Genomic DNA, 20006 nt, shown 5'->3' on the forward strand with positions numbered 1-20006 from the left:
TCTATGTATTTTTTTATTCTAGTAACATATATACAACCTAAAATTTCCCATTTTTAGCCACATTCACATACGTAATTCAGTGTTGTTAATTTCATTCACAATAGACCCCTCTTAAGTGCAGTTTTTGCCAATAAGGTAGACAAAAAGTGATGTGTAACTGGAGGGGAGCATAGAGTCAATGGAGGGTTTCTTTCAGTATTTTTAAAGACTAGTTCCATTAAAGCATGTTTGTATGCTGGTGGAAATAATCTAGGAAAGGATGAAAATTAATGATTCAAGAGAGAAAGAAAATCATTGCAAGAAACATATAGTAAGGGGATTATTTTATCCAAAACTGAGCCACTTCTTCCATTGTAACAAAAGAAATGAGAGTATAAGGATACAGATATAGGTGGATTAATGGATTTAGTAGTGAAAAATGACATACAGCTAAAGAGACTTCAATTGAGAGTGATGAGGTAAGGGTGTTTTAGAGAATTATGGAAAGAAATATGTGAAATAATCATGCTGGCATTTGGGAAAGTGAAACACTAGGGAACATTATAGGATTATCTGAAAATATTAAGTGCCCTTTTGAGTATTTTGTTCACAAGTTTATTAGTAAAGACAACATAGTTGGGTTAGGTTCGCCAACAATATTTAAGTACTCAGATGCAGGCATAAATGAGTATAACGTTGGGTTTACATAGAACTGGGATTTTACCAGGTAGAAGAAAAGGGGGCAAAAGAAATACGGGTGTTTGCAAGAAGTTGGTTACGATTCTGCAGGACTACAAAATTTATTCTTGGTAAGTGGGAAGGAAGGGCATAAATTAAGTGATAGTTAATGAAAAATAATTTCAATGAATAGTAAATCCCAATGATGTCAGAAACTTGGAGTGGGAGTACTAAATTAAATAAGCTGAAAGAATAGAAGCTGATAGGAAGTGGGATGCTCAAAACTGAGATTTCATAGTGGTGCAATTATTAGTGAGGGCAAAGTCTAAGATAAGCACATAGACTGAGTAGCTGACATGACTAAAATATAAGATTGTTGAAGTGAAAGATATCAGTAATTGAGAATCCACGGTTTTAGTTAAATAGACCATGCATATGGATGTGGATGTTTCCAAGAATGATAATTAAATAGAGATAGAGAACCAAATGCTGAAGTCATCAGCCAATGAGGGAGAAACACCAGGAAATTAGTAGATGACAGTACAAGGAATGGAAAAGTCTAACTGAGAGAACTTCAAAGAAGTTTGAAATTTTTAAGACATGAGGGTCAAGGTCTCATGATGGATTGGAATGAGGAACTGGAAGGCCATAAAAGCCCAAATAACTACTCTTCCTATGACCGTGGAATAGCATTGGCTCTTGATTTTTCTTCCCTCTGTAAATCTAATTCATTTTTCATTCTTTCTGCAAACCAGACTTTTCTCTTGCTTCCTGTTCTTGAGTGCCCCAGACCAGAGAGAGAATTTGATTGGTCAAGATGGGACCAGATTCACTTTGGTCCAATCTAATACGTCTAGGGAGATGGGAACACATAATGCAAACACAAACCCATAGGCCAACTTTGTATTGTTGATGTGTGATTAAACATGTGTGTGTGTGTATACTTTTGTATATGTGTGTGTGTGATTGTCAAAGTAAAAGGAAACAGATCCTTACATCCAGGAACTTAATTCTCTGTTCTATATGGTAACTGTTTTATGTACATTCACATGTCAAGTTAAAAAACAAAAGTCACATGCAGGACTACATTGCAGAAGCTATTTCAAATGCCTGTTTTAAGTTAAAGAACTCATTAAAAAATTAATACTTAGTAAACATGTGGCACCCTTTTTCCATATACCTCCATTATCAACACAGTGCAGCTTGGCATTGATGCAAGAATATTATAGTACTGCTGTTAAACACAGTCTATAGATCACACCAATTGTAGTTTTCCCATGTTTCTCCATATTCCCATCACCCTGCAATAGTGGTGTACATCTGCTCTAGCTCATAAATGCTCTTGCATTTATACCCTTAACCACAATTCTCAACTGCCCCTGGGTTCACTGTGTTATTCAGTCCTAGATTATTCTTTAGCTTTCTTTCTATTGACATTTACTTTCCCAGACTACATTTTTCAGTCACAATCCCATTTATAAAAGTTGCTACTCACTATAATGTGTTACTATCAATTCTTCCCATCTCCACATTTTCACGGTCAAGTTAATTAAAACTTCTTCATATATTAAGCATCCATAGTTCTTCTCAACCCTCCTCTCATATCCTTATAATCTATACTCTAGGTTTTAATTCCATGTGTTTATTATTTGTATTTAGTTCATATAAATGAGACCATGCAATATTTGTCCTTTTGTGTCTGGCTTAGTTTGCTTAGTATAATGTCTTCAAGACTCATCCATGTTATCACATATGTCCCAATTTCATTTCTTCTTATTGCAGCATAGCAGGTGGTAATAGTCTGATGATATTATCTCATAATGTGTAACAAATGTTTCACCAGGGTGTGGAGTTGAATGGAAAATCTACACATCTGTATGATTGTTTTGCAAGTTCACAATATGTGTAACAAACATACATTAAAAAAATAGTATGGGTTGGGGGAAAAATACACCAAATGTAAGATAAGGACTATAGTTGATAGTAATATTTTGGTGATGCTCTTGCATGGTTTGTAACAAATGTTTCACACCAGTGCAAAGGGTTGGTGGAGGTGCGATGTGTGAGACCCCTGTGTGATGCTATGTATGTTTATTTTGTAAGTTTGCAATCTTTACTATATGCTTATTGTTTATATGTGTTCATGTATGAATGATATACTCCAATAAAAAATTAAAAAATAATTAATATTTAAGGCCTTTAAATGAATTTCTACTACTAACTTAATAAGTTTACATTTTAAGAATGACTATTTATTTTTTAAGAATGATTATTTAGAAAACCTGGTTTACATAAATGTACCTTTAGCAGAAGAGAAAAGGACATTGACCATAAACCATATCAACATTTAAGTGAACTGCACTATGCCCTTGTGGCCAGAAAATTACATTTCTTCTCAAAGGAAGACAGTCTTTATTTTTTGGACTTCTGAAGCTTGAGTTATAATACCTACAAATATCACTACTTTTGGAAGGTTATAGAAAAATTCTTAGAAAAAAAAATTTCAAACATTAGTCACACTTTTGAAATACTTGTCCAATATTAATAATTTGTTCTTCAGTAAGATATGGAATTCTTCATAGCAAACTCCCCAGAGTTGCTCAGTTACCATAGCTATTAAAAACCAAACCTTTAAACAGCAACAATCCCCCAACTGCAATGGCAAAGACCAAAAAAGAAGGAAGGTCCAAAAATGAGCCCTTGATACTAATGACTATGCTTGTGAGCCTGTGCACCTGAGATAAGAACAAGGCCTAAAGCTGCAGGGTGCCTAAGAGTTACCTCCTGAGAGCTTCTGTGTTGCTCAAATGTGGCCAGTCTCGAAGGCAAACTCAGCATGTAAATGTGTTGCCTTCCCCCCAGTGTGGGACATGACTCCCAGAGATGAGCCTCCCTGGCACCAAGGGATTACTACAAGTACCAGCTGAGGATGTAACTAGAAAATGACCTTGAATAAAAGGGTCAGCTCAGACCAGCAGAGTATCTCAGTCTACATATAATACCAGGAGTTAAAAATGCTTTTTGACCTGAATAAAAGGGGAAAATGGAAAGGACAAATGAGTTTATATGGCTATGAGTCTCCAAAAAGAGCTGGGAGGTTTTCAGAGGGGTTGCCCTTATGCACACCTGAGCAGAGTCCCAGAGACAAATAAAGTAGATACAACCCCAGGTATTGGTTCTTCTTAGGGTTACAGAGACCCACAGGTTCTATAGTCATGGCAGATGGAGTTCAGTGCCATGTCAGTTGGCCCTACTTTGCAGTTTGTGTTTTTGTGTGATGGAGCTGGGCTTAGATGTGATCTTTGTCCACAAGTCTCTCCTTTTACTTTTACTGAAACTGTAGTTGTTGCTGGGGTTTAATGTATACCCAGGGGACCTGAATCCCTGGACTGACCATGTGATAGCCAGGCACTGAGCCTCAACAGACTTGCAACTCCTACACTCTGGTTTATTGGACTTACCCCACTCAGCTAACATGGAGGTGAAGAAGGTCAACCACCACATGAGGGAACCAAGAGTGCCTACAACTGAAAGCAGGAGAATTGCATCCAGCATCCATGTGGAATCTAGTCCCCCTCTTGATATAGATGTGGAGTGGACACAACCATTCTAAAGTCCACAAGATGGAGGAATAGAGTATGGATTAGAGTGGACTTACTGATATTCTATTCATGAACTATTGTGACTAGTAATAGAAGAAAATGTGGCATTGGTGTAGAGAAAGTGGCCATGGCGCCTGCTAGGGGTAGGGAGTGGGAAGAAGAGAAGTGATGTGGGGGCATTTTAGGGGTTGGAGTTGTCCTGGGTGGTGCTGCAGGGACAGTTACCGGACATTGTATGTCCTCCCATGGCCCACTGGGTGGACTGTGTTAGAGTGTGGGCTATGGTGTGGACCATTGACCATAGGGTGCAGCAGTGCTCAGAGATGTATTCACCAAGTGCAATGAATGTGACAAGATGATGGAGAAGGTTGTTGTTATGGGGGGAGGAGGGGGGTGAGCGGGATGGGGTATATATGGGTACCTCATATTTTTTGAATGTAACATTAAAAAAATAAAGACAAAAAAAACCTTAAAAACAAAACAAAACAAAACAACAACAACAAAACCAAACCTTTAGCTAAATTAGCCAAATGTTTTTGTAGGCCTTTCCGAACACCTGTAGCTCTATCTTCTGTTGTTTGAATAGGCACCAGGTTTATCTAAGTAACAGCAGACAGCACCTGACAGATACGAACACTAAGCTTACATACTGTACTGAAAAAGCCTAATCTTGGTACATGTCCTTGCTGTAGGTGTACTATCTGATGCACATAAAAGCCAATCTAGTTCGTATTCTTTAAGGACATGAGAGTTTACTTTACTTTGGTTCTCATTCTAACCAGTGAACACTAACTTTTTGTTTATAGTGATACTCTTTTTGAAAAATCCTGTAACGTTGATGGTAAAGGGAGCCCATTAATTCCATCACATGTAGTGCATCTGCAGATTACCGAATGACAGATACATTGCAGGCTGAAAGGAAAAGTCCTATTTAATGACCTAGTAAGGAAAGTTTCAAAAAACATGCACGAATTGGGATCTTTGTAATATTCCAAAAATCCTGTTACAGTGGCAAAGAGAAACACACACAGGTCATGGGCATCAAAACTGAAGTTGTGATTCCACTGTTCAATGTGGGCATGCAATGATCTGTTGTAGTGACAGAAGCTCATAGAGAAGAGGTAAGCCTCTTGCACAGAGTCTCTGAGCAAAAATGTACCTTCAGGTTTCCGTTCAAGAAAGTCTTCTGCTTCATATCAGTCCATCACTCCCCTTTCATCAAATGGCATTTTTGGACTAAATTTGAACCAGCAGGAAAGGGGCATTTCTCAAGCATTAATTAAGAAAGACGTAATTTTCTTTTATTAGAAAAGAGGCGTTTTGACTGCTTGTTATAAGTTCTCACGAGAAAACAACCCAACAGTATTCTATACCTTTGTCTCAGAGAGCGACCACCTATGCCATATAGTCTTTCTCTACTTTGAAGTCCATTTTGAGTTCTACCAAACTTTTACCAGTATCCAATGAACTTTGTGTCTTTGTAGAACAGGAATGTTTTTTCCTCCCACCCCATGGAGCATGTGGAGAATAGGAGGCTCTTCGTGTGCAAGTCTTGTTCCTCGGGTGACACACAAATCATTACCCTTTTCAACGCTTATTTCAACAATCTGAGAGATTTCAGTGGCACAGTTTTGGTTTCTCCTTGAAGAAATCTTTGATGGGCTTAATCCCAGTTGTAAGACAACAGTTTCTCTTAAGGGACTGCTTTGTTGCTGAGGAGTTGAGTCTCCTATACAGATAGATGCTCTTCTCTTTGACAGACAGACATCTGTTGGGAGTTCCTGTCCGTATTTTCACTTTGGCTTCCTCTCTCATGACTGAAGTATGGTATTTGAAGTTATTCCACATTTTCCCCACTTTATCCATTGATTATAATATCGGTCTGGGCGTTTGGGGCGGCCTCATCCAGAGGCACTGGCGGCCAAGCAGGACCTGTCCAGATGGAGCAATCACGGAGAGGGTGAATCCATCGGTGCCCTGGATTGGGTCCCCTCTAACTGCCAGAACCAACCAAGTCTCCTTTCCTCGGAACAGAGGCCAGAGACCCCAGCTCTGCCGGATTCCTCCGCCAGCCTCCCACCCTTTCCCCTGGCACACTCGCCCCCCACCCCCCACCACCCCCCAGTCCCCACTGGAATGGTAAATACCTCGTGTACTTTCAGAAAGAATTTAAGTTGACTCCGAGGTGGAGGAGTCAACGGTGAGATCTTCCCAACATCCAAGGTGCGTTATTCACACACTGTGTTTAGGGTATCTCCCTAAGAGGCTCTTTTTTTCTTAGAAACAAATGCAGCAGTGCTCCAAAATTTATTCATCAAATGCAATGAAAGTACCACATTGATGAAAGAGGTTGTTGATGTGGGAGGAGTGGAGGTGGGGTGGGCTGTGGGGTATATGGGATCCTTATATTTTTTAATGTAACATTTTGTGCAATCTATGTATCTTAAAAAAAAAAGACAATAAAAATTTTTCTAAATAAAAAAGAAATATTAGTATATGCTATAGCATGTAGACTTTAGTACTCTCCATGGAGTTTAGGATTGTTTCACATATATTACTTATACGTATATTGTCAAATAACTATTTGATAATACCTCTTCAAATAAAAATCTATAACTATGAAGGCAAACAAAACAAAACAAAACAAAAACAACCAAAAAACAAGAGTAAAGCAAGTGCTTAAATGAGCAAGACTGTACATTGAAATGACATATACTACTTGCTCCCCCTTATGTTCATTTTGTGGTCTGTGTTCTTGGTTTCTTTCTGTGCTAGGAGGGTAACCTTAGCTTTGAGACAGTGGCCAAAGCATCAGGGCTTAGAATGGTGGTGAAAGAAAAATAGGAAAAAATAAATAGGTGAGGTGAATTAAGAATCTGTGTACAGAGATTATGAGAGAAGAAACGTCTTAAAACCCATCACAAGTATATTAGAAAAGGCATTTTCATGGTTAAGAGCTTGAATTTGGGTGTCACACTGACCCCTGGCAGTCTAGGACATATGGCGGCTCTGTTCAGTAAGGTCGTCCAGACCCAGATCCTTCTGGCTTAGTTCTCTGTCATTCCCATGGTGTTGGCCTTGTTTGCATGGTTGAACCTGGGTTATCAAGACTGTGTCTATATTCTAACCCAAAGAAAGAAGCAAAGAAAATAGTTGAGGGGAAAACAATTTCCTTCTAAGTGAGTGAAGCGAACCTTACTTCCACTCACATGCCAAAGGTGAAAACAAAACATCACATAACCACATCTAAATGCAAGAGGAGATGGGAAAACGGAGTCTCTAGTTGTGCCCAGTTGAAACTGGTAATTCTATTAATAGTAAAGAAGAAGGAACCTGTAGATAATAAGGAATAATTGACAGTTTTTGCTACAAACCTTTTTCCACTTTTAGCAAGGCAGAAAATTCCTTGCTTTCACCTCTGAGTCTCTGAGCTATTCAGCTCTGTGTGTCCTTTCTGTACAATCCCCAGTCAAAGGATATTAGGGTTCTCTAGGGAAACAGAGCCAAAAATAGATACAGATACAGACATATATATTGTCCAAATATTGTGGGATTTTTATAGCAATTGGCTCATGCAGTTGTTGGGATGGGCAAGTGCAATTCTGTATGGCAGGCCACAAGTGGGCAACTCCAATAAAGGTTTTTGGTGAATTCCCCAGGAACAGCTGGCTGGCTGAAGTAGAGATGGAAACTCTCCCTTCTCACTGCTGAAATCATCACGCTTTTAAGGCCTTCAACTGATTGGATGACACTGCTCTCATTGTTGAAAGCAGTTTCCTCAGTTGATTGTAGATGTAATTGCGGTCACCCCTCGGGCTGAAGTGTGGTTTGCTGGCCCAGTGGGGGAGCAGCCGCGGCAGGCCAAGCTGCTGCCCCCATAATAGGGTGGCTGGTCGGACTCACCGCCACCCCTGAAGGGAGCTCGGCATGGGCGCAGAGTGCCCTCGGGTCTCCCCTTCTCGGCAGCCATGCTTCTGCAGCCGCCCCTCCTCCCGGATGGCGCCACGCGATGCCTGTGGGGCGGCACCCTTCTTCTTCTTTCTCCCTGCACAGGCGCAGGGCGGAAAATTCCAGTCTGCCCTTTTCCCCTCCCCCGACAGCAGCAACAGCCAGGCGTGGGCGGAAAAATCCAGTCTGCCCTTTTCCCCTCCCCCGAGAGCAGCAACAGCCAGGCGTGGACGGGAAACTCAAGTCTGCCCTCCACCCCAGCAACAGCAGCCACCAATCCCTAAACCCTGCCCCTTCCCCCAGCAACAGTGACAGCCAATCCCTAACCACCACCCCTCCCCCGTCCAGTACCGCCCACTGACCTTTCACCGGCAACCAATCAGAACAGGGCGTGGCTTCGACCAATCAGCCTTCCCCAGCCCCTATAAAACTGTTGCCTCTCCCTCAATAAAGTGGACTTGCGTGTTTACCTTGTCTCCGCGGTAGTTCTTCTGCCGTGTGCCCTCCAGTCCTGAGAGCCCCCGACAAGGGCCTGGCCTCCCTTGTCCCCAGTTCGTCGCCTGCTTCTCCAGGCGACCCCTTCGTCGCCTGCTTCTCCGGGCGACCCCGTCAGCTGAACCGCGCAAACCCTTGTGAGACCGATCCCTTGTCTGCTGCCGGACCGACCCCTCGTCCCAAGTGGGACCGACCCCTTGTCCCAAGCGGGACCGACGCCTCATCCAGAGCTGGACCGACCCCTCGTCCGCAGCCAGACCCCACCTCTACCGACTGAGCAAGCCGCCGCATGTAATCAGCCATAGATTCAATCATCTGATGATTTAAGCCCACAAAATGTCCTCAAAGTGAAAACTAGACTAATGGTTGCTTGACAGAACAACTGGGCACCAAAACCTGGCCAAGTTGACACATGAACTTAACCATCACACCCAACTTTTTTGAGGTTGCCAAATTTCAGACCCTCTTCAGTTTCATCTTCAAAGAAATAATTCTATAATCTTTCTGCATGGCCCATTAATTTTGCCATATTTCTGTAAATGTTCTCAAGAAGTTTTGCTATTCAAAGTGTGGTCTAAGCACCACCAGCATTTTGGGATCTTGTTAGAATAGCACAGTCTCAGACCCTCCCCAAGATCAACTGAATCAGAATGTGCTGTTTAACAAAATCCCAATTTGATTTATGCCCACATTAAACTCTGAAAAGCACTTCTCTTGGATGATGCAAACCTCAGGATAAGTTATTTAAGTTGACAACAAATGTTTAATTAAGATTGGACTGATCACTCTTCAATTTCCCCTACTATCAAGGAATGTGGCAGGAGGGTAAACACTATTCTCCCATTTCTTACTAATATATACTTCATGCTGCTCCAAATAACAGCTGTATATCTGGAAATAGCTACCTCTAGTTGGGAGAAGGTAGAGGAACATATTTGTTCCACCTTAAACTGTCTAACATCACCAACTACATAAAGAGAAAGATTCCACTCTCATAATCAACTACCTCCAAAGCGTTTTAACTGACCATACACAGTTAGACTTCAGTGTATGGCTTGATGGGGCAACAAGAGCAAAAGGAGACTGGAGTGTGTGAGGGCAGATGAAACCTTGGATGGGTAAATAACCAGATTTTAATCAGGTTCCAAAGGGAGTAACCACAGCCCAATGCTTGGTGTTCAATGGTGGAATGACATGATACCAGCATCCCTGTGAAAATGACCAAGGCACAAGTCTGGGCACCAGTTCCTGTGATTAGATACCAAGCACTGAAAGGTTAAATAGGAATTTGGTGTGCTTGTGGGTACACAAGGACTTCCCAAAGTGACAGGAATCAGGGAGCATTAGAGAGAGTCATGATGTGGTGTGGTCAGCAGGAGATGTATCTGCCCTGGAATTATCAATGTGGCTTTTGATCACTTCTCTAGTGATCAGTATGGGGATTTCATTTATTTTTAAAATTTATTTAATATATATTTATTAACAAGGTATTATGTTACAGAACTTGTGCTATGTGCTTGGGATATGTGTCCTGAAAGAACTTACAAAAGATTAGAGAGAGACTGTAAAGAAATAAGAGAAATGAAATGAAGTAAAGGATTTACAGATTTAGTTGTGGGGGTACAGAAAAGGTAAGATCAATCATCCTGGGGTAAGAGATTATGGAGATCATAAAAGGCTTCATAATTTAGGTGGTCATAAATTTATTGTCCAAATTAGGACAGCTTTAAGAGATAAAAGGGGCAATATTTATAATTACACTAAGACAATAGGAGTAGATAGATCTTTCCTGCATCCATCTCATGTCCCAGAAATTAGTCACTTTAAAGAGATCAAAATGAAAACAGAGTTCAGAAGCCAAATCTAAAATACTGAAATCCTTTGTTGTTGGTGTTATAAGGTAGTGGTTAAGAGGATAGACTCTGGAGCCAGATACTGTGAATTAGATTCCCAGCTTTGTCATTACTTGCTGTGTGATCTTAGATAATTATTTAACTACTCTGCCTCAATTACCCTTTAACAAAGAATGAAATAGTTTTAGTTTTGTTGTAAAGAACTGATGTGTAAAATATATGTAAAGTGGGACTCATAACAGTGACTGACTCACAGTAAGTAGCATATTTGTGTATTCTATTATTATTATTATTATTATTATTACCACCCACAGCATACAGTGAAAAAAGAATGAGAGAAAGGGACAAAGAGCTGTTAAGTAAAGAACTGGATATCTTTCTATTTATATATCTAAAGGCTATTGATGAAATGAAAGTATGGCCAGGAATTAATCTGCCTCATTCTTTTTTTTTTTTTGACTGCATAGTAATTCATGGATTATTTGTATTGTATTTGATTTCCTTCAAAATGCTGCATAAAAAAATACTCTTCAAACCTCAGTGGCTTATAACAACACACATTTAATTTTCACTCAAAAGTTTGCCAGTTGGAAAAACAACTGTGCTTAAGAGTCTGGGTCAGGGTCAGGTCTGCTCCATGGGTCTCATATTCTGAGATGTGGGTTTAGGGACTGTAGCTGTCAGAGATAATCTTTCTCATGATGAAAGCAGGAGCTCAAGAGGGCAAACCAAATGATCCAATCTCATTCAAAACTTTTGATTGAAAGCAGCATATGTTATGCCTGTTCAAAAACTACTGGCTAAGGCAAGTCATTTGATCAAGCGTAAGGTCAATGGGATAGAGACATATATTCTGCCCACAGTGAAGCTGTAGAAAGCACAGAAAAAAAAGGAAGAATTGTGAACAAATAATACAATCTGCCTAAATACCATACTCAATTAATCAAGCTCCTATTGGTATAACTGAAGATTGTTTCTAATTTTTAACTACTACTGTAGCAGTTTGATATGGTTATGAATTCCAAAAATAGATATTGGATTGTTTGTAGTCTGGTTTGTACCCGGGCATGATTAAGTTATGATTAGGGCTTTGATTGGGCCACATCATTAGGGCATGAGTCCCCACCAAGGGCATTTACAGATAAAAGGCATGGCAAAGGACAGAGTGGAGGGTTTTTGATGTTGGAGCTTGATGCTGAAACCTTAAGCTGGTGCCCTGGGAAGTAAGTTCACAGAGGAAAGAGAAGTCAGCCCCAGGAAAAGAGGAATGCTGAGCCCAGGAAGAAGCAAGCCCTAGGAAGAAAGGAACCTTGAACCCAGAGAAAAGCAAGCCCCTGGAAGGGAGGAACCCAGGAAGCCTGAACTCTCGCACACATCAGCAGCCATCTTGCTCCAATACATGAAAATAGACTTTGGTGAGGGAAGTAACTTATGCTTTATGGCCTGGTATCTGTAAGCTCCTACCCCAAATGAATATCCTTTATAAAATCCAACTAATTTCTGGTATTTTGCATCATCACCCCTTTGGCTGACTAATAGAATTACCAACAATAGTATATTGAACATATATATATGTATATGTATAGACATATATGTAATATATATTAATTCATTAAGTATATTCATTCTGTGATATAAATTCCTAAAAGAGGAAGGTATCATCTAAATATAAAATTTTTAATAGAATTGCCAAATTTCTTTTCAAAAACCTTGTACTCATTGACTTTCATGTCCATTTCTCTACCCTAAGAAAGTTCTTTATGTAGGAACGGGGAGAGTCATAGAAGAGGCTACAGTACTAAAGGGTGAAGATAAGCAGATGGTAGAGAATAAAGGGGTTGTTCTTGTGAAATTGAAACTTAGCCTAGTATTATTTATTGCCTAAGAGTTACCTCCTGAAAGCCTCTTTGTTGCTCAAATATGGCTTTTCTCTAAACCAAACTCAGCATATAAATGGCACTACCTTCTCCCCCGACTCTGCCCTGGTGTGGAACATGACTCCCAGGGATGAGCCTCCCTGGCACTGAGGGATTATTAACAAATGCCAAATAGCAATGCATTTGGAAAAAGACCTTGACCAAAAGGGGGAAACATTGAATACAAGTGAATTTTTATGGCTAAGAGATTTCAAAGTGATTTGGGAGGTTATTCCAGGGGTTAGACTTATGTACATTTCAGCAGGATTTCTTTGACTGCCACACTAAACAGTGCCTCATACAGGGGGGTTCCTGAGGGCTCTATAGACAGTTGGACACTATAGGCATGGCAGGCAATCTCAGGAATTTGACACCCTGTCAATGGGCCTTACTTTGGAATATATGCTCCCCAATGTAACAGAGTTAGACTCACTTATAATTTCCCTACACATGGCTCTTCTGCCTCTTTTATATTTGTACCAATAATTAGTACTGTACTCATTAATTATATGTCTCAGAGACTTAAATCTTCATTTGCTCATATGCTATTTGAAACCTAAATCTCAGCAGAGCTGCAACACCTACTCTCCAGTTCATTGGAATCACCCAGGACAACTAACAAAAGAATGAAAAGGATGATGATGGACAATGCCCATACCAAAAAACAGAGAGTATCTATAATTGCCAGCAAGACAGCTCCATCCATCTGCTGCATGGGTTCTAACCCCTCTTTCAGTCAGAAGAAGAGTGGGTATCACCATCCTAAAATTCTCAATATTGAGGAATAAACAAACATAAAGGAGGAATGCAACTATGGACGAAAGTAGACATTATTCTAGTAATGGAAGAACTTGTATCATTGATATAAAGACAGTGGCCATCAGAAGTTCTGAGGGGAGGGAGAGGGAAGAATAGGTGTCATATAGGGCATTTTTGGGACACTGAAATTGTCCTGCATGGCATTGCAATGACAGATACAGTCCATTATACATTTTGTCAAAACCTGTAAGATTGTGTGGTACAAAGCATAAACCAGAATGTAAACTATAGACCATGGTTAGTAGCAATGCTTCAATATGCGTTCATCCACTGTAACAAACAAACCACACTAATGAAAGATGTTGTTAATGGGGGCAAGTGTAGAAGGGGGAGAGGGTTGAGTATAACATTTTATATATATATATGTTTTTTAAAGATTTCTTTATTTACCTCCCTTGTTGTTTGCGCTTGCTGTCTGCTCTCTGTGTTCATTCACTTGTGCTCTCTTGCTCTCTGGGTCTGCCCGTCTTCTCTTTAGGAGGCACTGGGAACCAAACCTGGGACCTCCGATGTGGGAGAGAGACACTCAGTCACTTGAAACACCTCCTACTCCCTGCTTTGTTGTCTCTCTCACTATGTTTCTTCTTTGTGTCCCCTTGTTGCATCATCTTGTTGTGTTAACTTGCTGTCTGTCATGCCAGTTTCCTCTCTTGCTCATCTTCTCCAGGAGGCACCAGGAACTGAACCCAGAACCTCCCATGTATTAGGCAGGAACTTAACTGCTTGAGCCATATCCACTTCCCTCCCCTATGTATTTGATATAACATTTATTTAATCTAAAGCCTCTTTAAAAATAAAAAAAGATAGACATATAAATCAATGGAATAAAACTGAGAAATAAACCCTCACATTTACATTCAGAAAAAAAGAATAAAGGGGACCAGTAATGGAGATGTTACCTAGAGACATACAGAGGGGAAAGGTGGGGCAGGGAGCAAGGAAATAGGAAGAAAGAGGTAATAGTGGAGTCCAAAAGGAAAATATTGGGTATCTATGAATAATTTAGGGCAATGTGAAGAATAACTAGAATTAACTAACCCAAAGTTGATATTATTTCCTTGTTATTAGAATTTTATATAATAAGTGTCAGGGCCTCCTTTAACTTGAGAGAATTTGTTAACCTGGTAAAGCCAAAGACTTAGGGAGTGTAGCTTTTCAAACCCATTTCAAAGGTGTAAATTTTGACTAAGATCTATTTATAGGTTATAAAAAAACCCTTCCTCTAGTACAACATGATGCAGAATTACCACAATTTTAGCTCCTTCTCAACTCAGTGTCAAAATCAATCACTCTATAATAGAAATTTTATCCAGACAAATGGAATAAATCAGTCTGCACTTGCAACTTCTGCCCCATGTCCTGAGAGGCCCTTCTCACCTTTTCCTTTTGATCCTACACCCATAAGTACCAGAGAATATACATTTTAATAGATATCTTTGCTCCATGCCTAGTATTGATTTGTCAGCAGATAAATATCCAGAATCACATTAATTCTACATGCCAACTACAGAAAAGATCAGGGTCATACTGAGACTAAAGAAGTTCAAGTTATCTCTGAATGGCACAGGTAAAGAAGGTTAAGGAAGTGTAAGTTGGTGAGCTATGACAGTTCAGAATCCTGGGACATATATAACTCCTGACCCCATATGGTAGATAATTGTAATTATGTGGATGCCCCAATACCTGAACCCTCTTCTCACACTGGAGTAGGTCCCTATCTCATTTGTCTCGGTAGGAGGAAGAACCTCCCTCTAACTTATAGAAATGAAAAGCGCCAGAATTGTTTATCTCATTTTCCCTGAAAGCTGGAGCATTGACAAGTGACCAGGACTTGGCCAGTTAGATCCACCACCTCATTTTGAATCTAGAGGTAGTGGTATGAAGAATGAGAATTCTTTCTGGAAAACTTCACATATGGTTTATAGGCCTCTGAGGGCTATGCCCAGTGACTCTTGCTGTCTGTGTTGGTGGGGGTATACAAGCTCTAATGAATAGAGTTTGGTGGTTGCAAAGGTGCTCTCACCAAACTTGTTCTGGGGTATGATTTTGATTGTGGTTCTAACTATATGACTTTTCTCCTTTTTAATTTTTGAGCCTGGTTTCTTAGCTTTCTTGGCAATTCATGGACTCCACAATATACTTTGGTCTAGAGAACTCTCTCAATTATAGTTAAAACCATATTAATGACTTTTGTTTTATGTGCCTTAGTTTTAAGGGATATCTTAGGACAAAATCTCATGAGAAAATTTGTGATATGTACTTTGTTTAGATATTTATGGAACATTCAAAAGGAAGCACATCTATAAGGGGTAAAAATGTGTCTCCAGAATCACAGAGAAAACTTGGAACTGTGTTTTAGGGTTTTATCTAATGAAAGAAGTTGATATTCTGCTCATCCATTTCCTGAAGGCTCTCTTGGCATCCCCATTCCTTAGGCTGTAGATGAAGGGGTTCAGCATGGGGGTTACCACTGTGTACATGACAGTCACAATGCGATCTTTGCTTACTGAATAGCTGGAAAGGGGCCGGAAGTAGACCCATGTGAGAGTGCCATAGAATATAGCAACCACAGTCAGATGGGAGCCACAGGCAGAAAAAGTTTTCCACTTGCCCTTGGCAGAGGGGATCCGGAGGACTACAGAAATGATGCAGACATAGGAAGCAATGATGAAGGCCATTGCTCCATTGATGATAATAACACCTTCTGTGTGAATCATCAGAGTGTTGAGGTGGGTGCTGGAACAGGAGATCTTCATCAGAGGGTAGAGGTCACAGAAGAAGTGGGGGATCCTGTTTTCTTTACAGAAGATCAGGCGACCCATGAGAAGGGTGTGTAGCAGGGCATGGAGGTGGGAGAGGACATGGCACACAACCACTAGCTGTGCACAAAGAATTCTGGTCAGAATCATTGAGTAGTGGAAAGGGTGGCAGATGGCTATGTACCTGTCATAAGCCATTACAGCCAGGAGGAAGTTTTCCATGGCTGCAAAACAAATGAATAAATAAGTCTGGACTAAGCAGCCCATGTAGGAAATGGCCTTTGTAGGAGAGAAAATGTTTTGCAGCATCTTAGGGACTGTGGTGGATGTGAAGCAGATATCTGCCAAGGCCAAGTTACTGAGGAAGATGTACATGGGGGTTTGAAGCTGTGGAGCAGAGATAATTAATGTGATGATGGCAAAGTTGCCAGAAATGTTGACTGCATACATGAGTATAAAAAGAAGGAAGAGTGGGATCTGCTCATCTGGGCTGGTAGAAATGCCCAAGAGAACAAAATGGGATACACTGGTCCAGTTGGATTTGTCCATCTGTTGCCATAAGAAAAGAAGGATAATTTGTATTATTAAATGCTGTTCAAATGCCATTTCCACCATCAAAGGAAAAGAAAGGTCTATCTACAAGGCACTAGTACGTGTCTTACCTACTTTCATATCACAATAACCCAATGAGGCAGGGATTATGAATCCCATTTTACAGAAGAGGAAATGGAAGCTTCAAGAAGGAATTTCCTTGTCCATGATCCCAGAGCTCATAATTGTGAAACTGGAATTCCGGAGCAGGTTATACACTTTTTATACTAATTTACAGATTCCTCTTGTCAGAATTAATCTTTCTCTTCTTGCTTGCTCAATCAGGAGCTAACTGTGTGAACTTGGGCTGGTCCTTTGAGCTCTATGATCATAAACTTCCTCCCTAGAAAATAGGCATAATACTATCTATTTCCTCAGAGTTGTAAGAAAGGTTAACCTGATATGAAGAGAATGTTAAGTACTACATCACCACCAATTTCACCACAACTATTGTCACCTTCTCTTCTTCTCTGTCTTTCCACAACAATGTGTTTGAGCACTCTTGTCATATTATTAATTGTATTATACTAATTAACATTTTTGTCTTACCTCATCTATTAAATTGTGGGCTATTTTAGAGCATCATATAGAAGACACTTAATTTTTATTGCATTTCTTTTATCTACTAGGCGTGTCTTTTCTTCCTTTGTCAGTGTATTGAATTTCTATTTTTCCTATGAGTTTCTAAGAAATCACTTTTTCAGTGAAATCTTCTCTTCCTTCCAATGCCACCCATCTAAGTGCAAGGAATCAAATTTCTTTTGTCCTCTCAGTGTGCACTATGCAAACCTCTAGCATAGCATATGTGACACTGTATTTGCAAATGTGGTTATTCTCCATTCTCAAGGACAGGGATCTATTTTAGTATCTGTATTTCCCAAGTGTGTGGTACAGTTTTGAATCCTAAGAAAAACTAGATTAATATTTAATGAATGGATAGATGGATAGATCTAATAGACTATAAAATGGGAAAGGAGAATTTATGCTCCCAGAACTTGGTTTGAGCTAGTCTTCAAGGATAGGATTCTTTCATTGGGATCTTTACTATGAAAGAAAAAAGGAAAAGACTTGGACATCCGAGTCGGCTGTTAGTTATAGTTGCTATTGTGCTCCAGGGTAAATCTACAGTGTTGTTAAAGAGATCAAGTGCTTAACTTGGACTATTTATATTTTCCAAAATAATAAGTTATGGATTTTCATTGTCATCAGCATGACTACCATCATCATAGCTAACACAGAGCATTTACCTTGTATCAGTGACTTTGCTACACTATCACACTTGATTCTTAGGATAACCCCATTAGTTTATTATTATAATTATTTCAGTTTTACAAATTAGAAAACTGAGGTATGGAAAGTTTAAACTCATGAGGGGCAAAATCTGAATTTAAAGTTATACTTACCTGACTCCAAAGCCTATACTATTAACTATTAATTAACATGACTCCCCGAAATAAAACCAAGACTTTTTAGTTCATGGTGGTATGACTTGTTGAAGGGCTATATAACCAAATAATCTGCCTGCTGAAAAGGATGTCAAGTTCTTTGGTCCAGCAGTTTTCATTTTAAGGAATGCATACCCCTGGTGGTACCCAAAGTCTTCTCAAAGAGTATACAGACATTGTTTTAGAATAAACAGTTTCCAGATTCTCAATTTCCATATTTCTCTTTCCTGAACTCACTTTATCTCATAAAGTACCTGCTGTGAAGAGTTCATCTTATGCATTACTAGTCTCCCACTTCAGAAGTGAAAGACATCTCTTTCATCTACCTCAGCTCTTACTAGATGTATTGGCTAGTAATGGATCAAATGAAGGACAATTAAAAATATTGAAATAATTAATGACTTTAGTGACCAGATAACCAATCCCTTTGCAGGCCAGGAGGTTTCCAATTCTTTGCATGTGAAAAAATTGAAGAATGAGGATTATGGGAAGATGGTGATGGACTAACAGGCAGAGCTGAATGCTCTCACTAAAACAATAAAGAAAGAGCCAAAAGCTGTCTTTGGGACCTGCTTTGCGGGTCAGCAGACCAGGACAGAGCTACACAACTCCCAGGAGGGCAAGGGACAGAGAGATGAAGAAGTAAAAAAGACAAATGTGAGTTACCAAGCCCAGAAGGGCTCCTCTCCCCCACCCCCAAGATATCATACTGGGGTAAAACACCTGTCTCACTGTAGCCAACTGAGAGGGGAACAGACATCTTCCTTCCTGTCAGTTGTTTAAGGGAAAAGGGAGGGGAGGGAAGCGTGCTTTTCTTCAGTGAAATTTGGCTAGCAGAGCCTGCTTTGAATCTCCAGTCTGGAGATTCAGCACAGGAACACAGGAAAGCCAAGCCTGAACACCTCCATGGAAAGGTACACCAAATAATGCCATCTGCTGGCTGTTCTAGAAGCTGCATGGACAAAAACAGTTCAAGTTCTCTGTATTCAACCCCTGGGAGAAAATCTGCTCCCCACTAGTGTGTCCCTGGCCTGATATTGAAAACTTAAGCTGGGCAATTTTAAATATTGAGAATTAGTTGAATCAAATATCAAAGAAGAACTGTGGGAAAAATAGGCAAGAGAGAGAAATTAGCCATCAGAGTAAATACAGCCACATATTCCGATGCTGAGACATCAGCAAAAAATTGCAAGCCATATTAAATAAATAGGAAGAGATTGCCCAGCCAAAAGTATAAACCAAATATCCCAAAGAGATACAGGATTTAATGCAATTAATTAGTGATTATCACAGAACTCTCCTAAATCACTTCAAAGAATTTCAATAATATATGACTAAAGAAATAAAGAATATTAAGAAGATACTGGGAGAACAATTTGAAAGCCTGCAAAGAAAAGCAATAGACCTTATGGGAATGAAAAACACAATGGATGAGATTAAAAACACAGTTGAGGTTCATAAGAGCAGATTTGAGTTGCTTGAAGGCAAAATTAGTGATTTTGAAGACAGAACATCTGACCTGGGAAAGGCAGGAGAACAGAAAGAGAATGGAAGAAATGGTAAGAAATCTCAGAGTACTGAATGACAATGTGAAACACACAAACATTTGCATTATTGGTGTCCTAGAAGAAGAAGAGAATGAAAAAAGGCAGAAGGAATATTTGAGGAAATAATTACTGAGAACTTCTCAACCCTTACGAAGGACATAAATAGCAAAAACCAAGAAGGACAACACACCCCAAACAGAATAAATATGAATAGACCTACTACAAAACAACTGCTATTCAGAATGACAACTATTAGAGATAAAGAGATGATTCTGAAAACAGCAAGAGTAAAGCAAAGGATCACATACAAGGGAAACTCCGTAAGATTAAGTGCCGATCTCCCGTCAGAAACTGTGGAGGAGAGAAGAAAGTGC

The 20006-nt window shown here is 39.8% G+C and overlaps 1 protein-coding gene and 1 pseudogene across 1 annotated transcript; both read right to left on the reverse strand.

Annotated features, from left to right (window-relative positions):
• Window positions 1-5463: 5463 nt before the first annotated feature.
• LOC101436595 (suppressor of cytokine signaling 5-like) lies at window positions 5464-6125 on the reverse strand (annotated as a pseudogene).
• A 9528-nt stretch (window positions 6126-15653) lies between these two features.
• Window positions 15654-16598, reverse strand: OR1Q1 (olfactory receptor family 1 subfamily Q member 1). Its single transcript, XM_004480101.2, has one exon. The coding sequence runs from the start codon at window positions 16596-16598 to the stop codon at window positions 15654-15656; it is 945 nt and encodes a 314-aa protein (XP_004480158.2).
• Window positions 16599-20006: the final 3408 nt, after the last annotated feature.

The sequence above is a fragment of the Dasypus novemcinctus genome, chromosome 8 (genome assembly GCF_030445035.2).
Source record: "Dasypus novemcinctus isolate mDasNov1 chromosome 8, mDasNov1.1.hap2, whole genome shotgun sequence".
Taxonomy (NCBI): Eukaryota; Metazoa; Chordata; class Mammalia; order Cingulata; family Dasypodidae; genus Dasypus; species Dasypus novemcinctus.